At 39.2% G+C, this 20,388-nt stretch overlaps 2 protein-coding genes across 4 annotated transcripts; both read left to right on the top strand.

The window, feature by feature from the left end:
- Positions 1-14,798: 14,798 nt before the first annotated feature.
- Positions 14,799-18,623, top strand: LOC115748542 (jasmonoyl--L-amino acid synthetase JAR4-like). Of its 3 annotated transcripts, none has more exons than XM_030685047.2 (5): positions 14,799-14,962; positions 16,016-16,324; positions 16,416-16,517; positions 16,814-17,601; positions 17,948-18,623. In XM_030685047.2, exons 2-5 carry the CDS (start codon positions 16,032-16,034, stop codon positions 18,484-18,486), a joined length of 1,722 nt encoding a protein of 573 aa, XP_030540907.1. In that variant the 5' UTR covers positions 14,799-14,962; positions 16,016-16,031; the 3' UTR covers positions 18,487-18,623. The 3 variants fall into 3 exon arrangements, with proteins under 3 accessions (XP_030540907.1, XP_030540908.1, XP_030540906.1); XM_030685048.2 differs by lacking the exon at positions 14,799-14,962 and adding an exon at positions 15,316-15,711; XM_030685046.2 differs by lacking the exon at positions 14,799-14,962 and adding an exon at positions 15,317-15,702.
- Positions 18,624-19,118: 495 nt separating this feature from the next.
- On the top strand, positions 19,119-20,129 carry LOC115748596. Its single transcript, XM_030685122.2, has one exon. The coding sequence runs from the start codon at positions 19,272-19,274 to the stop codon at positions 19,689-19,691; it is 420 nt and encodes a 139-aa protein (XP_030540982.2). The 5' UTR covers positions 19,119-19,271; the 3' UTR covers positions 19,692-20,129.
- Positions 20,130-20,388: the final 259 nt, after the last annotated feature.

The following is a 20,388-nucleotide window of genomic DNA, read 5'->3' on the forward strand; positions in this document are numbered from 1 at the left end:
GTTAGTATCATCCATTGTTTCGCTTGGAGGAAAAAAAAAAACAACCAATCCAGATTCCACCATTGGGGTTTGTGGAAAAGGGTGATTAGGTGGGGGCTTTTAGGCTTTGATAGATTTTCAATTTTACCTCTAAAATATTGAAAGTTTTCAAAATTGATCCCACATATGTCGAAATATCAATGGAGATTCCTGACTTGCGTGTTGCTACGTGTCCAATATAGTTGATCACGTGTCGAAATTCTGATATGCATCTGACATCGGCACGGAACGTCCGGAGAGAAGCACGGAGTGCTTCCTATGTAATGATAAGAAAGCTTAATACATTGGACATTTCTGATCCGAATAGTCAAATGGGTCTGGCCCGGATGGCTTGCCCAGCAGGTTGCTTTTTTACAAGGGAAATGGGGCCCAAGGTATCGGCTAAACAGACCCGACCCGATCACTTCAAGTTTGGGACACAACATTCGTTGTCCTTTTCTATCTTCACGATTCATTTTGTAGGTTCTTATTCAGCTCGACTCTGCTAGATTTCGAATGAACAGTCTGTACTTCTCAAACTCATATTAATGAGGATTCGTCTCAGCTTGGATAGTTTTGATGACATTTAGGTAGCCCTTTTCGAAGCGCAAAAATATTCCGCGGTTTATAGTACTATGTCAGATGGTGATATGACAAGTGCTTAATTACTCATGTCTAAAGCTATCAAACAGGTATGATGGGTCGGGTTAAAAATAGTTCGATCCAAATTGATTCATTTAATCCTTTTTGACCAATTTTTCATACAATACAAATTTAGCAACTCATAACTAACCCATACCCAACCCGACTTATATTGTAAAAATACTTCATATTTTATCCAATCTAGAAAATTTTGTTTCTTAGTTTTTTAAAAACTATATTCCCAATGATTTTTTTTTTTCTTCTAAGAGAGGTGAGGGCTTTGCGGTAATACCGAGGCGGGGACACCAATGCCCATTCCTAGGATGCCAAGCCCGGTAACATCGATGCCAAGCCCCGAGTCCTCAATGCACGTGCCTAGATTCATTGAGGTTAAATTTTTTTTTAATTTTAAATTATAGTTTTCTTTTTATTTTCTTTTTCATTTTTATTTTTTATTTGTCTTTTCTTTTCTCTTCATCCTTCCTCTGCTGATCACCGAGCCTTAGTGACGGCCACCGGTCCCACAACCAAACCGGAGACGTGGTTGTTCCCGGCGAGCTCGAGGTTCGCGGGATCCCAACAAGCATGAGCCCCGCCCGAGGCTATCGAGCTAAGGAAAAAATAAGAGAAATATCAAAAAATAAAATATTAAAGTACTGACACATTCGATTTTTTAAAAATATTTAAAAAAAAACCTATGTATGACTCAGATAATATAGTTATCTTAGCTAACCAATTTATGACCCATTTAAACCTATTAAGTTTCTACGTAACTTATTTATGATCTACTTAAACTTGTTTTTAAAATTTAAGGTAACCTATTTATGATCCACCACTATAAAATATGTATTTATATATGAGTTCTATACCCATTTTGCCACCACTAATTATACCGTATTTTACCGCTTGGCCTATGGCTATTGATTTGGAACAAAAGAAATTAAAATTTGGGTTTTTCTCTATGCCTCCTTCCGTAGCCACCAGTCCGCCTGGCCATCCGTCGACACCGAGAATCCAGCTTGGCCGTCTCCACTGCAGAACGGCAGAAGTAGCCACAACCTCCATCCTCGAGCCTATCAAACGGTGAATTCCTTCCCGCTCTTAATCAAGGGAATTACTCCCAATCTTTCTTTTTATCGATCCGTAATTCTGTAAGGCCAAAAAAATTGCTATAACTACGGCAAAATCTGATAGATGGAACGCTAGGACCATGAGCAGCATGACATCGCAATCCCCCTAGTCTGAGTACTTGAATCGAGATCGTTCCAGTGTGCGCCTATGCATGCACGTGATAATTTTTGTGATGGCGCACGAGGTTGTCGTGCAACAATTTTGTCATTCAAAATGCGTTGAACATTTCCAGCCCGAATAGTCAAATGGGTCTAGCCCGAATGGCTTGCCCAGCGGGTTGGTCTAGCAAGGGAAACGGGGCCGAAGCGATTAGCTAAATAGACCCGATCCAATCACATTAAGTTTGGGCCATTTTATTTGCTAATTTGTTCTCGGAATATGTTGGAAACTTGAACAAAAAAAACGGCTCAATTTATTTCGCAGAAATTATTTTCTCGGAAAAAAAATTTCACCATCTGGATCACTTAGGAAAATAAGTCTACTGAAAATGTTTTCCTAGTCAACGAAAAAGGTTTTCTCACCAAAGCTTAAATTCAAGAAAAATAATCATTTTCTAGAGATAACTAGGTATCAAAATTTGGGCACAGGAACCCCAATAATCGTTCCCGGATGCCGGACCTGGTGACATGGAGGTCGAGCCTAGGTCCTCGACGCCTATGTCTGGGTCCATAGATGCCTAGCCCTGTACCCTAGCACCCAAACTTGGGTCCATCGAGGCCATGATTGGGACCTCAGCAATCATGCCTAGGTCCATCGAGGCTACGGTAAGGTCCTTGACATCCGTGCTCGGGTCCATTGAGGCCGAGTTGAGGACCCTGATGCTAGTGCCTGTGTTCAAAACGCTAAGGCCAAGCCATCAAGGTAGTGCCTGGGACCTCGACAGTGCTTGAGCCTGGGTCTACAGAGGCCAAGCTTGAGATCCAAATGTTTGTGCCAGACCTTGGTGCTGCGCACTCGAGCTATGGTGCCATGGACCCTCACCTAGCCTTGATGGACTCAAGCATGGGCGATGGGGCCCAACTTTGATGGATCCAAGCCTATGTGCAGGCGACCTGGGCATTGGTCTGACCCGATAGGAATGGGCCCAAGCACTGGTTAGGCCCAGATTACACGAGCCTGGGCCCCGGTCATTTTTTTTCTTTTTGTTTATCCTCTCTTTGTTAATCCCCATTTCCCATCACCTCTCAACAACATTGTGGCCACTTTCACCTGTTCTTTCCTCTTCTCTGCTACTCAAATTAAGGTCGTGCAATCAACCTCGCCGTCTCTTGTTTTTCTCAACATCACAAGTCTCATCTCCATGAAACTCGATGCATATAATCATCTTTCATAGCAATCTTAGTTTGAACCTATTCTAATCTACAATGATATGCTAGGTTACGTGAATGGGCCTTTTCAGTGGCCACTAAAGCTTATCAATGATCAGAATGGCACTGTGGCGGTCAGTACCTCTTATTACACTTAGGTCGAGATAAATAATGCATTCGTAGTTTGGTTAACTCAACCCTCATATTCAAGATTTTCCATCAAGTTCATGACCTTCGGACATTTCGGGAGATTTGGCTTGCTTTGGGATGACGCTTTATTGATCGCTGTGCAGCCAAGGAAATTGGACTAAAACTTGATTTTCATAATGCTGATAAGAAATCCGAATGGTCAATGTACAGTTATCTTTGGCATCTGAAGTCAATTGCGGACTATCTTACCGCAATCAATTGTTCCATCTTTGACAAGGACTTGTTGATTCAAGCCCTCAATGGGCTCTCATCTGAGTACGATCCTTTTGTCACCGCAAAGGATCCCATAATTCTTTCCTTCGGTGATTTGCGGTGACGCTTCCTCGTTCAAGAAGAAATATTTCTTCAAAAAGCGAATGCATTATCTTCATCCGATATTTAATCACGCTTCGATCAGTCATGCCTCTTCACCCGGTTCACTGTTTCGAGGGTCTTGGGGTGGACGTAATTCCAGAGGCCAAAGATTTAGTCGGGGACAAAGTGGACAGTTCTCACATGATCAACCAAGTTGGCAATCTTCCTATGATCTGTTTAGTTTGCATTCATTGTCGGCTTCCTATGTCGATCGCTCCTCTACCTCCTCTGGTCAGCCTTGTGGTGGCCCCAAGCCATATTTTCTTCCATTCACACCATATTGCATTCTCGGATCTAGGCTTCATCTCACTTGTCAGTTGATGATGTGTTATCATAAAACCAGTCAACATTTTCTCTTTGGAAGCTACTGAGCATTATATCCCCCATGAAAGTTTTCGATAAAAACGAATGGCCTTCCTTTTCTTCCAAGTGCGCACAAAGGTAGTGGCCATAAAGGGAATTGCACTACTAAGAACCAAACTAGGTGCCTGCCACAAGAGTCATCGACATCGAAGTGGGCAAAGAGAGAGAGAAGAAAGAATAGTGATCTGATAATACGACATCGCGTCCCGACTTTGGAAAAGGAGAAACCCAACTCCACGACGAGTGGCCAAGGACATGAAAGCTCGTCCTTTTCGACTTAAATAAGAAACGAGTCCTTTCAGAGAGCCAATGCGCCAACTCCATCGACGCCCATGTAAACCAAAAACAAAAGTTTAATTTGCAAAGTGAAGGCGATGTGCGACTGTGTTTTCCTCGTGAACATTTGTCGTAGGGCCGTCCATCGAAACAGCACCGCATGCACGGGAAAGGACCGAGGAAAGTATTATAAATAGTGGGAAATGTCAGTCTCGTGACGCTTACCGATTAGGGATGATTTCCCACGTTTTTGTTTAGCGTATTAGCTTATGGATATGGATCCTCTCGCTTTAGTTGGATGCTGAAGGCCTAGCCGGCGGCCAGCGAGGGAGGGCCCGACGACCTTATCAACCACTTTAAGAAAAAATAAACAAAGAAAATAAAATAAAAAATAAATAAATTCAAAAAATTCAACAGAGAATATTAAACTATTATTAATAATTATCAACGTTAGCAATTTCCGGCTAAAATTGTTCGGAAGATTTCAATTGACAAAACCCGAAAAGGTCTAAGGCTCAATTGACAATAGTGTAATAGGTTTATGAATTTTTGGATAGCCCGTGAAGTTTTAATGATCTGCAATTGAGTTGATTTAGAAGAATGTATCTAAACAATCATCATTACAGCGATATTTTTAGCTCTTGCGATACCTTATTCTTGTTCGAGATCTTTGATGCATGCCGCGTGGATTCGGTCTATGTAAGAACTTGTTGTTATGCTCGGCATAGTTTCGCAAAAGAATGGGAACAAGATGGATATCAAGCAGCCATAGCGTGTGGATTCGGACCAGTATGCCGTGATTTCGAAATTCCAAGATTCTTGATTTCCTTTCTTAGCTATCTTCTTTTTGCGTGATAACGACCTCTCGTACATGGTCACATGACATTGTTGTCTTTCTATTGCACGAACAGGCTTAGTGGGGAACAAGTACATTTATTCATTAATATTTCATGTTCGCATATTCGCACGTGAAAGGATTAAAAAAGCAACCGCTTGGTAGGGTTCTAACTGTTGTAATTATGGATTCAACACGCCTCTTCGGATCATTGTTTCAGCAGTTTCTTTGTCCTTAATAGACATGAGTTGTTGTAATAATGGATTAATGACTCGACGTGACTTTTCGTTACGCTGCAATTTCTGACTTTAATGTTATTGTTATTAAGGGTTATTGGCCGAATGAGCAGAACCGATATAATTCTTGAGTTCATGTCCTTTCAGTTTTCTTGCAGCTGTTTTCCTTGTCTATAAATAACGTGTCTCTATAATTCAAAAAATAAAGAAATAAAAAAGAACCTCCTCGAAGTACTCCTCTCTATAATCGTATTTTTCCTACATTCCGTTGCTGTTCCAACACTAAAATGCACAATTCACTATTTTAGTCCAAAAGATGGGTGGGACAATCTAGATAGATGAAAACCAAATACCGTTTAGGTCTCTTCGATTGCATGCCAAATACAACCACCTCTAACACTATAGTGGTGCTTTAATTTGAACTGACCATGAATCCGATAGGCCGCAATACGTAATCGACTAGTGTGATACTCGCAATTCGTGTGTCGAAATGGAATGTGTGGTCGATATCAAGAGCTGTGGTCCGAGGTTACTGTGTTGTCGCCGAAACATTAGTATATCTTCGCTAGAAATATGTTCTTTTTATTTTTTGGTCCATCGAGGAGCAAATTAGGTCAGAATATCTACCCACATATCCGAAAAAAGTGGCAGGAGAATAGGAGCTTTCAAGAGATACCGCGCTTGTCCGCATGCTCACCGTCTCAATCTTTCGACTGAAAAAAAGAATCTCAATCTAGCACGCGGACACGTGGTTGAATGACCCAATTCAGTGGATAATACAATGCCAGGCTGCCGGCCACGTAAAGAGATTCTAACTTCTAAGGCTCCGTTTGCTTTACGACAAATAATGATATGAAATTTTATGTCTAAATATTTTTTTATAGGGATAAGTGATTTCACAGTTAATTCAAGTTCTACTTAAAACTTGAAAACTACCCGTTAAAATCGATTCTTTAATTTTTAGAATATGAAATCTACCATGCATACCTTGAAATCTAGAACCTATCATGTCTACTCGGGTTCCACCTAAATTTTTTATTGAAAGGTTGCAATGAATCATCATCTCTAGTGGCTAATATTTGCTGCTAGAATCCATTGACCATAATTCATATTTAGACACATGAAGAATATAAAACATTAGCAAAGCAAAAATCTTAATCATGGATATCGTTGGAAACCGAAACTTAGACTAGTGATTCCAGATTACACACTTATCATCGAACGCCATGGAATATCGCAGGATCGCGCGAAAATATAAACAAGAAAACACAAAAACTTGTTCTAGATTCTGGAACTTGGAATTTGTCCGTCAGAATCGGTTTCATAATTGTTGGAACTCGAAACCTATCCATCGGTCCGATTTAGTAGTTTCTCGTTTTATCTTGAAATCATGCTCACCCTTATTTTTGTGGACGATGAAAAATATTCTTTTATTCTTTTCTATAAGCAATACAAGCTATTATTTCTGAGAAAATATTTACAAATAGTTATTTTTCATGAAAAAAATGCGCCCTTAATAACCATGTTTTATCACATGGCAAATAAGATGGAGGTCTCTATCTTTCCCTGCCACTAAATTAAATGATTGAGATAAGCCCAATTGGCAATATTGGCGAGATCATGTCACCATGTTGAAAAAAAGGTTGGTTTAGCTGCGAGAACATCTCAATATGAATAGACTAGAAGATGGAGACTACTCAAGTAGTTTAATTAACAAAAGATAAATTTGAAGCGGACCCCCAAGTTACGATTGGTATGGCGCATCGTACGCACCTTCAAAGCCGAAAACTCTGAAATGATCGATTTCACACGTCCATTATAGTTGACTAAGTTTCTACGCCATGCATACCATGTGATCGATTTCATCTACGTGGACATTGATTCTAGGCGGGGCTAAGTGCCATAAATTCATTTTCATTTAGTCTCGGATAAATGATTTTTTTTTTTTTGTTTATCACTAAAACTACCAAGGAGGGCAATTATTTCAACTTCTCCACGGCCATTTTATTCAACTATTCGCATTCTAAAATTTGATTTAGTATGGTCGGCTTAATCATGAGCTCATCGTCGTTTAACATAAGATTAGTGAATGTTATTTTAGTATTTAAATTCGTTTTAATTCTTCTTTTCCCTTCAAATTTGCGTAATATAGTTTTTGGGAAATGACTCTTTTGATGTGAATGTTCAAGACATTTGCTTTTTACAAAAGTCGCAATGATATTGACGAAACAAGAACGAAAAAGGGAACTCAACGATACTCCACTCTCTCCTTTTAGTGGACAGACCACTTCCATGTGTTTCTTGAGATTCTATCATTCACGGAATTATAAGTGTTAATGACACTATCGCATAGTGTCTGTGAACCAGGGGTACATCACCGACAAAGCGGTTCAAAGACACTGTGCGAAACACGAGTCGATAACGCAGGAGCCGAAACTTTAATGATTCACTCGGGCAACGCTTCAATACGACCCTACCCAGTAATAGTCATCCGAAAATGATGTGGAATCTACCTTCCTCACCATCACTTCCTTAAGTTGAGAGAAAATATTTTTATTCCCTACATCCCGGAGAATACCTCCGAATTTTACATCATAGAGTTAAAAAAAAAAAAAACAGTTTAAGGGCTTTACTCGGGTCCAAAATTTTTTTTTTTTGGCTAGAAAGAACAAATTTGACATTTTTTTATATATATTTCTATGCACACTGGCAATAATTCTTGTCATGAGAATGTAATTCTCATTATTTTCTTTTTTTATATTTTACTTATTTTGTAGGTTTTGTAAGTTAGAATATCTAACCCAAAATTTTAAGTTAATAAATTTGGCAAAATAAATTGGGATGGAACTTGGATTTAATAGCATGTTAAAAAATCCAATGATTATTAAATCCAATGATGGGAGGAGGGTGACCATATAAATCTCATAAATGAGCGACATACGATATCTTTTAACAATGTAATTTTTTTTTTTTTTTGAAAAAGTGCATTGGAAGTCCTAAAACTTGTCACAAAAACTCAAGTGAGTCCTAAAACTTTGAAAAAGTGCAGTTAAGTTCTAAATTTTGTTAAGAAAGTGCATTTGAGTTCTAAAACTTTCAAAAAGTGCAATTAAGTCATAAAACTTGTCATATTGGTCCAATCAAGTTCTCCCATTAGTTACACTTTTGAAAGTTTTAGGTTCGATTGTACTTTCGTGAAAATTTTTAGGACTTCATTGCAATTTTTGAAAGTTTTAGGACTTAAATGCAAATCCGTGATAAGTTTTACGACTCGATTACAATTTCTTGAAAATTTTTAGTACTTCATTACACTTTTTGAAAGTTTTACGACTCGAATGCAAATCCGTGATAAGTTTTAGGACTTGATTGAACTTTTTAGAAATTTTAGGACTCATTTGCACTTTTATGATAAATTTTAAGACTTCTAAAGCACTTATCTTTTTTTTTTTCCTTTTTTCTTTTTTGAACTTTTCATAGTAATAGTGATGGGACATAAAAATGGCTCAACAATTTTTTTTTAATCTCCGCTGAAAGTCACGCTGTCTCTCCACTCAGCGTTGGTATGGATAGATTCTTTTCTTTATTCTTTCCACTCTTATCAAATGTCTGGCGGGGCCGTCGTTATTAGTTGTGTAATCTCACGGCATGATGGCCACAATCATATCGACCTTTTTACAATAGAATCAATATTTTCCTCTCACTCCTCAGCTTTCCTAATGTCATTAGAGTCCAACCATTCCTGATGTAATCAAGCCATTTGGAGCAACATTAATGTGAGCGATCCTATCTTGATCATCAACGACTGTAACGAGTGTGGATCTTTCGACTCATGTCTGACTCATGAGCCAAACGCTTCGCTGTGTCATGAAAACCTTCGCTTAATCAAGATTTCGAAAAGAACTCAATCTTGGTTAAGTTTATGCTGTCTTTATTTGGTGACTTACCAATTATGTTCTCCATTGTGTAACCTAATAGAAAAGTTGTTAGACTATAAGACATACCAGATAAACGTCAGCAACTATCTCAAACAAGAGTTACCAACCCATAACTAGGTCGATAACTTAATCGGAGAACTATAGGAGGTAAAATTCGAGATATAATTAAGAAAGGTAAATAAAAGTTGGTAAAATATAAGATATGTTGGTAATCGAACAAAAATAAGCTTGTCTGTAACTCAATAAGAGTCGATAACCCAATACTAATTGGAAACTTTTTCTTTTGGTTGGCTCTTAATTGGTAATTTAATCAGAGAGAAATTGGTAGTCACTCTTATTAAGGTGGGTCATTTCTTAAAGAAGTTTATATTTATGAGGCATTATTAGGCAATGCAAATAAAATTTTGGAGACGATAAGAAACGTTGGCATATTAGAAAAAAGTAATAAAATATCCAAAAGTAAGTCAAATGGAAGTTGGTAACCCTATGTGGTGGTACTTAGTGAGAAAGTTGGGGAGTCACGTTAATTTAGGTCTGTGATCTCTGAAATTAGAGTTAGCAAATATTAGGGGTTATTAACCGAGGCAAATGAAAAATTGGACTCAATAGAAAAGCTAGCTAATTTTAAAAACAAACCAAAATGTTGGTAAGTAACTCAAATGAAGATTGATAATCTAAAAGCAATCAGTAATCTAATATGCCTAAAGTGGGTAAATCACTCTTATTTAGGTTAGTAAGTTCATGTAAGAGTTGGTAAATTAAAAGCGTTTGCAAGATATGCAAATACAATTTCGTAAGTCACTTAAAAATCGCTAATTTGCCAGCTACCAAAATTGGTAATCCTATAAAAATATCGTTAAACTGCAACTCAGTCATCTAAAAAAAAATTCACCAGTCATATTTTTACGAATATGCTTCAGAAAATTATAAAATTCAGACACTTATAAACATTGATCGATATATTCGATACCTAAAAAATCAACATTTCTTTAGCACGGAACAAGAGGATTCTACCAAACCTTCATCCTGCATCCTTGTGGTCCTTCCATAAAATACAATGCATACTCAGTTTCTCGCACATTGACTAAGACTAAGAAGAAAACATATGAGGAAAAGACGAGAAAAAACAAGTAAGGACTTGTACAAACTACAAAAAAAAAAAAAAAATTTGCAATTTTGACTTCACAACAAAGATAAATCACAGGTTCGTCACTAACGCAGTCACTTGAAAAGCAAGTAGAGAGTAGACTCTCGAATAAATATCATGTTTTGATCACAAGTAATTCAAAAGGGCGGATGAAATAGCGTGTGTTAAATTTTTCCAAACGCTTATGCTGCATGCTCAAATTTTTCTGGTTAATCACTATTCTTCAACCTATGCGAAACCCGTAAACAAAGAAAGCTAGTGATGTTTACTCTTACCAACTTCAATCAGAGTGAAGGAGCAAAAGAATCTGGCTCGGATGGAAAAAGTACAGTGACCTCAATCGGACTCGAAAAAGGCAAATACCCAAAGGTGTTGTCCTCCCTCTTCTCGACCCGACATGACGCATGAATATGCGAAAAGGGAGAGGAGACAAAAATAGGATCAGAACACGTAGACGAGCAGATGGAACGCATCAATTGTCTCTGTCTCTTTGCGGCTCCTCTAAGCCAAAGACATCAAGAACAACGTCATTACATGTCAAGCATTAGGGTAGTGGTCGGGAATATATAAATATATATATATTTCTATAAAAATGTATGTGTGTGTGTGTGTGTGTGTGTGTGTGTGTGTGTGGGGTGTTTTGGCATCATCTTGAACTTGGATGGTTGAATTGGTTTCTTTCCAAGATAATGTATCTACACAACAATCCAATTCCTCCTAGGTTAACCCCCCTATCTGTGATGTCAGTTTTAATCCACGTGGCACGTTGCATCCTCATTATTTTTCAATTGTTCTAGCGCAACACATAAAAATTACAAACGTGGGCTGCAAACAATTTATTTGATGGGAACGTTGGTAGACATAAAATCACATGTAGGTAACTGGTGCTGTAAAAGTTTGAGTTGCGTGATGCCTTATGGCTACCATGCAAGTTGCGAATATTATTTGTTGTATCTGTCAAAATCAGCTCGCATGCCACTGTTAGTAAATAATAGTGCATATAAAAATTACCATTGCGGGGTTACCGAAAAATTATTTGATGGGAACGTGGGATAGACATAAGAGTCACATGCCACAGGTAATTAGTGTTGTACACCACCAGGCAAGTTGTGAATATTATCTGCGGTATCTATCAAAACCAGCTCATGTGCCATTATTAATATATAATAATGCATCTATGTATAAATAGTTGACCCAACATAACATTGGAAATTGTCCAATTAAATATAAATCTATTGGACATATGTCAATTTAATGCCCGAATGACTGGACCACCATATCGGCAATTTTCGAGGAAAATTGATCGGAAGAACTATATTAGAAATTCGAATAAATGTTTAGAATTAAATTGGTAAAATTGTAAAGTTAGAACTAAATTGATATTCGTACAATAGATTTAGGATTTGATTGGGTAACTTTTTTCTGACAAACCACAGTCATATGATGTCCAAACATCAAGTCAAAGCATTTTTGGGGTGGAGATCCAAAAAACCCTAAGCTTGGCTCCACTACATGATATATTCATCTTTTATGTTTTCAAAAAGGTGTTGGTATTTGGTAACACTACACAACTGTCTTAGCAGAGAAGCCATGTGACGGGCGACCAAGATTATCTTCAGGTCAATCGTCGTTATTGACGCAAATCGACAAAGGGTCTCGAGGAGCACCAACTGTTCATGGAAGAAAAACAAACGAGGATACATTCCAAGACGTCGGATTTGACAATCGAGCAGAGATGCATAGCAGCCGATCTCTGCTTAGTCTGATACCCACTTGAGGATTCATTACAGTACATTCGAGAAAAATACAAATCGAATGAGATATTAGGGTTTCAGACACATGCTTGACGACCCAACATCATATGACGACGAAAAGTTATTTCCTGGTAAAACAAAAACAAAACAAAAGAAGCAAAAATTGACGAAGTCAGACTCAGAAAAATCAAGGAAATAACACCAAAGGTATTCTGCCGGTGTGTACAACTGACAAGTTAGTTGAGTTCTTTTTATTTGTTGTGAATAGGGTGAAAAAGAAGATGGAAATATTAATCGAGGTGGTAAATATAATTAACATAAAATAATTTCGTAACAAAAACTCCAGTGTGGTTTCGGGATACTTGTTAAATAAATAAATTGGGTTAATATTGTTTAAAGTCTCAAGCTAGTTCTTTTATAGCACATTTACCCTAAACTTATCCCTCCTCATTTATAATATCAAACTAGTACCTTAAGACACATTTACCTCAAACAAGTTTCCGTCTTATTAAAAATCCTAAATTGGTGCCCGACCCAAAGTATCATCCTTCGTTACGATTTGGGATCAGAGGTGGAGTGTAGGTTTAAGTCATAAGTATAAGTTTGGGAATTTTGGTAAGACGGAAATCAGTTTGGGATGCATGTGTGATGGCGGAACCAACTTGAAATTTCAAGTGAGACGGAGATTGATTTGGAGTAAATGCGTTATGATGGTGTTAATTTGAGATTTTTAATGATATTAATGGTTTTGAATTAGAGTATTTTTCAATAAAATTATTACAATGAGTATGGGATTCACTTCCGACCAAAACTATTTCCTTTTCATAAATGGGGGTCCCAAAGTGATTCCGGCTTTTTTGCAATCTAATGCTGATTCGTTGGAAAAAGCATTATTAGAGCTGTCGCTTCATCAAATCTTTAGCAGCAAAACCAAGGTCAAATCACCCTTTTGTCTATTGAGCCCAAGGTGAAGATTAAGTTGGAAATTATCGTCCCATTAATGATAGCACAACCTGTATCTTTCATCACATTGAAAAGTTGTTTCGAGATCATAAGACGTATGAATTGAGTCAATCATCTATTATAACAATGCACTCAAGATAAAATAACGTTTCATTATAAAAATTATCTAAATAATTACAAAGCTAGGAGTTTGTTAATCTTATGAATTGACAAAGAGAGGGGGTCTAATTTTTTTATAATGGAAAAGGACTAAAGCTGAATACGAAAATTTAACGTCGTAAATCTACTATCCCTATTTTATCATACTTATAAAACATGGAGTAACTCTCTCGAAGGCAATAAAAAGAATATGATTATCCATGCGCTTATCGATTCCAAGATTAGCGAGCCGATTAGTAGGACGATTTCCTTCCCGAAAGTTATGTTGCACTTTGAACGCAAAAGTGTGAGCTAAATAGTCTTCTGACTTCAAGCAAAGCATGGCTAGCATTATCAATCATAAACTTCGGTAGATTAACAATGTCGTTGGAGTCTTAATGATAATCCTATGAAAAACCAAGTTATTTTGCAAACTAGTTTATTTAGGAATCATGAGATTTTTTGTTTTAAATATCTGTCTATTTAGGAACATCGAACTTCAATTCTTTGAAATAAAAGGAAAACTAAATCTGAATTGGGGAGGTTTTAGAGATGGAATTAATTGGTTTGTATGGTCAATATCCTTTATTATGATTCTATCCCTCATCTGACATCGTACCACGATAGGCCTTGAAAGTTACTAAGAAAAGATTTATGTCCAAAAATAACTATTGGGTTCCTTTATGCGCAAAAATAGATAACAAGATATTTTGAAAACTCCCCTATAAATTTTGGGAGTTTTCTGTCCCTCTCCCTATCTCTCTATCTGTCTTTTTTTTTGGATCTGCTTGCTTGCTTCAGTGCTTGCTCCATATAGCAGAGCGCTCTACTGCCTTCAGCGTGTTCGGCTAATAATGTCAAGGTGATTTTGTAATCAACTAGGATTTCATTTGCGGGTTCTCTCTCTCGATCTTGCAGTACTCTTTTGTTTCGATCAAGAAACGTATCCGTGATTTACAATGCATTTTCTGTATTCATCCAACATGCTGTTATTATCTTTACACTGCGATAGGATAAGATAATAGCTATTGAAGAGGGAAACCTCGATATGTGTTTTTCATTAATGTTGATGAGCCACTGGTTGTGCTTGTGCTTTGATATTATGATAGACTCATTTTTTTTTTTTTATTTTATGAAATGAGCGAGTCACGGATTATAGCAAGTTGGTTTATTTTTCAGATTTTACCTATTTTTATGTATTCTTCTTCATGTAAAATGAAAGTTTTTTAACCAAAAAAAATGAAAGTTTTCTTTTTGGCAAAACAAAAATTAAGAATGGTTGATTTTCGGTCCAATCCCAACCGACCCACTGACATAAAATTCCGTACAATCTCTCTCTTTCTTCCTGTCTCTCTCTGTGTTTCTGAGATGAAACGAAGTGGGCTGTGTCAAGTGTGCTCCAGTTTCCTCGTGGCCAGAGAGAGAGAGAGGGAGAGAGAGAGGCAAAGCGGAGAAGTCGATGAGACTGTAACGGCGGCCCGCGTTTTCCTGGTCAAACACAGAAGTTCTTGCCACTCGGGAACTCCCCCACCTCTCTCTCCCTCTCTCTCTCTCTCTATAAAAAAAGCTTCTCTGCCTCTTACATCTTCATCCCCCCCCTCACACAATCTCACAGTACAAAGCGATAACGCACTTGCAGAGTGGCACTTGCAGGTGCGTGCTTCTCTCTCTCTCTCTAATTCAATCTCACCGTCTTGTTCGAGTCCGGTGATGGGCTTGTCTCAAGTTTGCAACTTTACCCGTCGCCACTCTGCAATTCGTGATCTGATTTCTGCTGTCATGTCGCAGATACGCTTTTCTCTTTCATGGCTTCCTGTTACTTCTTTTCTTCTTTCCATTTTTTGTTTTTAACTTGGCGTCGGTCCGTGTTGAGGATCTGTTCACCGCCCGGAGACTTTTTCCAAGCCTTTCCTTGAAAGTTCGTTGGTTTTCTTTTACTATGCTTTCTTGTCATTATCATCGTTGATTTTTGAGCCTCCAAGTCTAATCTCGAGTTGATTTATGGGGCAATCAGTTTTTTCTGGAACCTCCTACTAATAGATGCTTATTCTTAATTGGTTCTCAACTTCAAGTTTGCTTCGAACCGTGTCATCCTCGCTTTTCGTTTCTCGGAAACTTCTTGTAGTCGTCTTAGTTGACTAGCGTCAAAAGCGAGGCTAGAACTCGACTTGCTTCCCCGGAACTTCTTACTGAAAACTGATTACTTATAGCTCAGAGCACTCTGGTTCAATCATCTTGCTCGGCACTTCTCTCGATCTTTCTTCTTCACTTTGTTCCTCTACTCGCAGTCCGCCGCCCGCCCTGTTCTCTTGAGCTCTCTTTCGCCATCTGCTTTTGGAAAAGAAAGACATTCGTACACTTTCATTGTTTCGCTGCACTAACTCTAGGCTGAGGTAGTACAGGTACACGCATGTTCAATGATTGTCATGTTATCTGTTTCCTGTTCTGTGTCTGTTTCTGATCTGCAAATATGCAAGAAGTCCGAGTACGACAGCTCTTTTTAGCACACTAGAACCATGCCCATGTTTTCATTCTTCCGTGAAGCTTTGTTTCACTGGGCCACCGGCTGCTATTGTCTGCTTGAAGTCCTGAATTTCTTTTGTATGATCAATCTGCAACAACTGCTTGTGCTGACATTTCTTTGTTGTACCAGATTAGAGATTGGTTTTTCTTGTTCAGTTTCTCATGTTCTGCTTCATGTTACAGTCCAAGGTTGGTGAACATGTTGGAGAAGATGGAAGGAATCGACCTCAACAGAGTAATAGAAGAATTCGAGGCGATGACCAGAGACGCCGGGAGAGTCCAGAAAGAGACCTTGAAGAGGATCCTAGACGAAAACGGCAACTGTGAGTATTTGCTGAATCTAGGTCTTGATGGCAGAACAGACCTCGAGAGCTTCAGGGCTTGTTGCCCCATTATTACTCACAAGGACTTGGAGTATTACATACAGAGAATTGCTGATGGCGACTCTATCCCTATACTCACAGGAAGACCCATTACAACTATTTCATTAAGGTAGCAGAACATGTATGCTTAAGCTCACCTGAAGTCTAGTTAAATAATTAATCCATAGCCGTCTGATGAAGTTAACATAATGCTTTTACAGTTCTGGTACTACACAAGGAAAGCCGAAATACGTCCCCTTCAATGACGAGTTGCTCGATACTACCATGCAGATTTTTCAGACTTCTTTTGCCTTTAGAAACAGGTATAACTTTCGGAAGGGATTCTTGGGTTATGTTTCATTTGTCCTTGGTTATCCTTACTGAGCTGACCGTGGAGAAATGCAGTGTTCTTTTAGTAAATTATGCTAAAGCCGAACTCTTGTTTAGTTCTTTAAGTGAACCATTCGGTTTTTTGTTTAATTCTTGCAACTGTTCATTCGCCGCTATTGTTCTCGATCATCCTGTTTTGGAACCTTGCTCGAATCCGTTATGGATACAACAGATATGGTCTCGCCGCAGTTTAGATTGCATTACCTTAAAGATGATGTCTTTGCTGCAGGGACTACCCAATCGAAGGTGGGAAGGCCTTGCAGTTCATATATAGCAGCAAGCAATTCAAAACAAAAGGTGGTCTTGCTGCGGGCACTGCTACCACCAACCTGTTCCGTAGCTCGCAATACAAAAGTACAATGAAGGCAATGCAATCACAGAGTTGCAGCCCTGACGAAGTGATATTTGGTCCCAATTTCCACGAATCCCTGTACTGTCATCTCTTGTGCGGGCTTCTTTATCGTGAAGAGGTACAATTTGTGTCGTCCACGTTTGCTCACAGCATCGTCCATGCATTTCGAACATTTGAGCTAGTTTGGGAGGAACTATGCCACGTGATACGTTGTGGGGAGCTCACCAGCAGAATTACCGCTCCGTGCATCCAGGCAGCTATGTCGAAGTTGCTCAAGGCGGACCCGGCCTTGGCTGATCTGATACACAAGAAGTGCTCGGGATTGATTAACTGGTATGGATTGATACCGGAGCTTTTCCCAAATGCTAAGTACATCTATGGGATCATGACGGGATCAATGGAGCCTTACTTGAAAAAGTTGAGGCACTATGCAGGGGGACTACCTCTGTTAAGTGCTGACTATGGTGCATCTGAAGGGTGGATCGGGGCAAATGTTAATCCAGAGTTACCTCCTGAATTGGCTACTTTTGCCGTTCTCCCTAATATTGGATATTTCGAATTTATCCCCTTAAAAGAGTGTACTGATATGCTTGAGCCGAAGCCGGTGGGTCTAACTGAAGTGAAGGTTGGTCAAGAGTATGAGATACTCATTACCAACTCTGCAGGTACTTAGTTATTCGTTGTTTCCTTCTACTTTAGTTTTCCCTGCTACTGCGTTTTCTTATATGAACAGTAGATATAAATTGATGCCTTTAGTTATGAACCGGCTCTTTGTGGCTAAATATGAAAAGTTGTAGATAAGATGTGCTTCTCATGCTGTCATACACATCCGCAACGGTCGTGTTGTCTTGTCACTCGAAGTGATTTTAAGTTGTGAAGAAGCTGCTTCAATGAACTGCCCTTTCAGTTCATTCATATGCGCTTGAAGCCAATGCTTGGTGTTGTTTCTGTCCTGAAGTTCAATAAGTTAAATCTTCTGTTTTTTTTTTTTTTTCAATTTGATGCATGCAGGATTTTACAGATATAGGCTCGGAGACGTAGTGAAGGTGGTGGGCTTTCACAACTCGACCCCGGAACTCCAATTCATATGCAGGGGAAATCTCTTGCTCACCATCAATATCGACAAGAACACAGAGAAGGACTTGCAGCTTGCGGTTGAAGCAGCGGCCAATCTGCTGGCGGAAGATAAACGCGAACTCGTGGATTTCACCAGCCACGTCGATCTATCGAAGGAACCTGGCCACTATGTGATATTCTGGGAAATTAATGGAGAAGCAAGCGACGACAGGTTAAAGGAATGTTGCAATTGCTTGGACCGGTCATTTGTTGATGCGGGCTATGTTAGTTCGCGCAAGGTCGAGTTGATAGCGCCGCTTGAGCTGAGAGTCCTGAGGAGGGGGACCTTCCAAAAAATCCTGGACCATTTCTTAGAACTAGGAGCTGCTGTCAGCCAATTCAAAACCCCAAGATGCGTAGGGCCTTCGAACGATGCTGTCCTGCAGATCTTGTCTGGAAATGTTGTCAAGAGCTACTTTAGTTCCGCTTTTTAATTAAGCGAAATCCTTAAGATTTGATCTCATTTTTTAGTTCTGGATTTATCCGAATCTGTATATGGCATCAGTTGTTATGTGATTCTCCTTCCCAAATGCAAGTCCTAATCATAATGAATGCATCTGAATTTTTCAAAGTGCAGTACATTGCATTAACTATGATGGTTTTTGTTATGGTTCCGCATGGAAGAGGCACCTAGCTGACATTGTCCATCACTGCATTACTCGTCTTCGTGCTGAAAACAAAAGAAAACTAACGATTCTGCGTTTATCCCGCTTTAACTTTCTTACTCTTCTCTTTGCTTCGGAAGCTTGCTATGTCTGTCCAAGGTCATCCGACGGCGAAGTCTAATATATCCTATTATTGGTAATCCTGATCTGCAGATGCCAATCTCTCTATTCATACAATTCAAATTCCCTAGGGAAAAATTTCGAGATAGAGTACAAGCTTCCCAGTTCTGGAAGCTCATATCAGCTTTAACAACATACAATACATTAGTCCAACTCTTCGCATGAGCAAGGTGGAGTCCATGTTCTAAACTGTTGTAAATCGATGGACTCTGTGTTGTCATTTTGTCCATTGTTTAATGTTGGGAAGCCTGTCTAGAAGCTAATGACAAGGACAGCGGGCTAATATTTTTAGCGACCGGATCTGTCGTTTTCTTCAACAACTCTGAGACACCTTACCTGGCCCCATCGTGAAGGACAGAGAAACTTGTTCCGGTACATGTCGTGATGGCACGAAATCACCTTCATTGCGATGCAAAAGCTTGTGGGAACTTTTCATGGAAGGCAAAGAGATGATAAGAGCAAGAGCAGAAGAAACTGAAGTCGAAGATGGGGAAGCATTGAAAGTATGGGACTGCGGGAGCCCCTTGTACGATGCCTTCGAATTGGTGTCACTCACTCAGGTCATAGAGAGACATCTCATGACTTTCCCTTGCAGCCGGAAATCGAATTGGCAAGACAACCCTGCTCGTGTTGCGCCGGCGTCTTGTGCTGAGGATGCGAACGAGTTGTGTAAAGTTCCGTCCTGGCGAGAAATTGTGAGGAAGAGGATGTGGAAGAGGCTCAGAACGAGCGGTCATGGCAAGGAAGACCCGAAGGAGCTGAAAGTTGGTCCTAATCATGGCTTCTCTTATAGGATAATGTGGGCGAAGATCGTTCGACATAAGCGAACCGAAACAGGTTACTTGCATAGTTGATTGCGAATTTTCCTCTTCTGTTCCCTCAGCAGTTTATCTTCTTGCCAATCTTCATGATTGTCACATAAAGAAGTCGACAGCGTCTCCCTCTCTCTTTCAAATCTCTGTTCCTTCCTAGCTTGCAACATGTTCTCTTGTGTGTCGCGCTCATTCCATCCATCTTGTTGACAATGGAAGACTCTTTCTGTGTATTTTCTGAAGGTACGCAATAGACATAGATTACCGCCATTGCCGACTCTCTGCATAATCTTCCGATCCACTTGAACTATTCAGAACAGATACCGGCTTTGGTCATTCAGGTTTTGCATAGAGTATGATAAGAAGAACGACCCTTTTGCATCATATCATCGACGGATAATGTGATCTGGAGTTGTTTAACAATGTCTTTCGAGCCTTCAACGGATGCCGAGTGTGCTGATGCTAAGGCTATGCTGAATCATTTACCTGTCGTTAGCCACTACTGTTCAAGCAGGGTACTTTGTGTTTATCTGTGATGTATGCCAGAGCCATTCCCCTGTTCCGTTGAACAAAACCATCGGTTTTCTATTTTCTTTTTCTTTTTTTAAAATTTTCCGCATTTGGTCAACTGAATTTTTTTGTCAGATATGATAAAGTCGGATAGGATATAGATCGAATATTATTACGATGGGATATATAATATCTTATATACAGTATTTGGTAGAGACTGTACAGGATT

The sequence above is a fragment of the Rhodamnia argentea genome, chromosome 9 (genome assembly GCF_020921035.1).
Source record: "Rhodamnia argentea isolate NSW1041297 chromosome 9, ASM2092103v1, whole genome shotgun sequence".
In the NCBI taxonomy this organism is placed as follows: domain Eukaryota; kingdom Viridiplantae; phylum Streptophyta; class Magnoliopsida; order Myrtales; family Myrtaceae; genus Rhodamnia; species Rhodamnia argentea.

What these genes read in the sequence shown, in the direction of transcription:
- LOC115748542 (XM_030685047.2), top strand. Translation starts at nt 16,032, where the DNA reads ATGTTGGAGAAGATGGAAGGAATCGACCTCAACAGAGTAATAGAAGAA. An exon ending in ATTACAACTATTTCATTAAG is followed by an intron (nt 16,325 to 16,415) that starts GTAGCAGAACAT and finishes ATGCTTTTACAG; the next exon opens with TTCTGGTACTACACAAGGAA. An exon ending in TCTTTTGCCTTTAGAAACAG is followed by an intron (nt 16,518 to 16,813) that starts GTATAACTTTCG and finishes TCTTTGCTGCAG; the next exon opens with GGACTACCCAATCGAAGGTG.
- LOC115748596 (XM_030685122.2), top strand. Translation starts at nt 19,272, where the DNA reads ATGGAAGGCAAAGAGATGATAAGAGCAAGAGCAGAAGAAACTGAAGTC.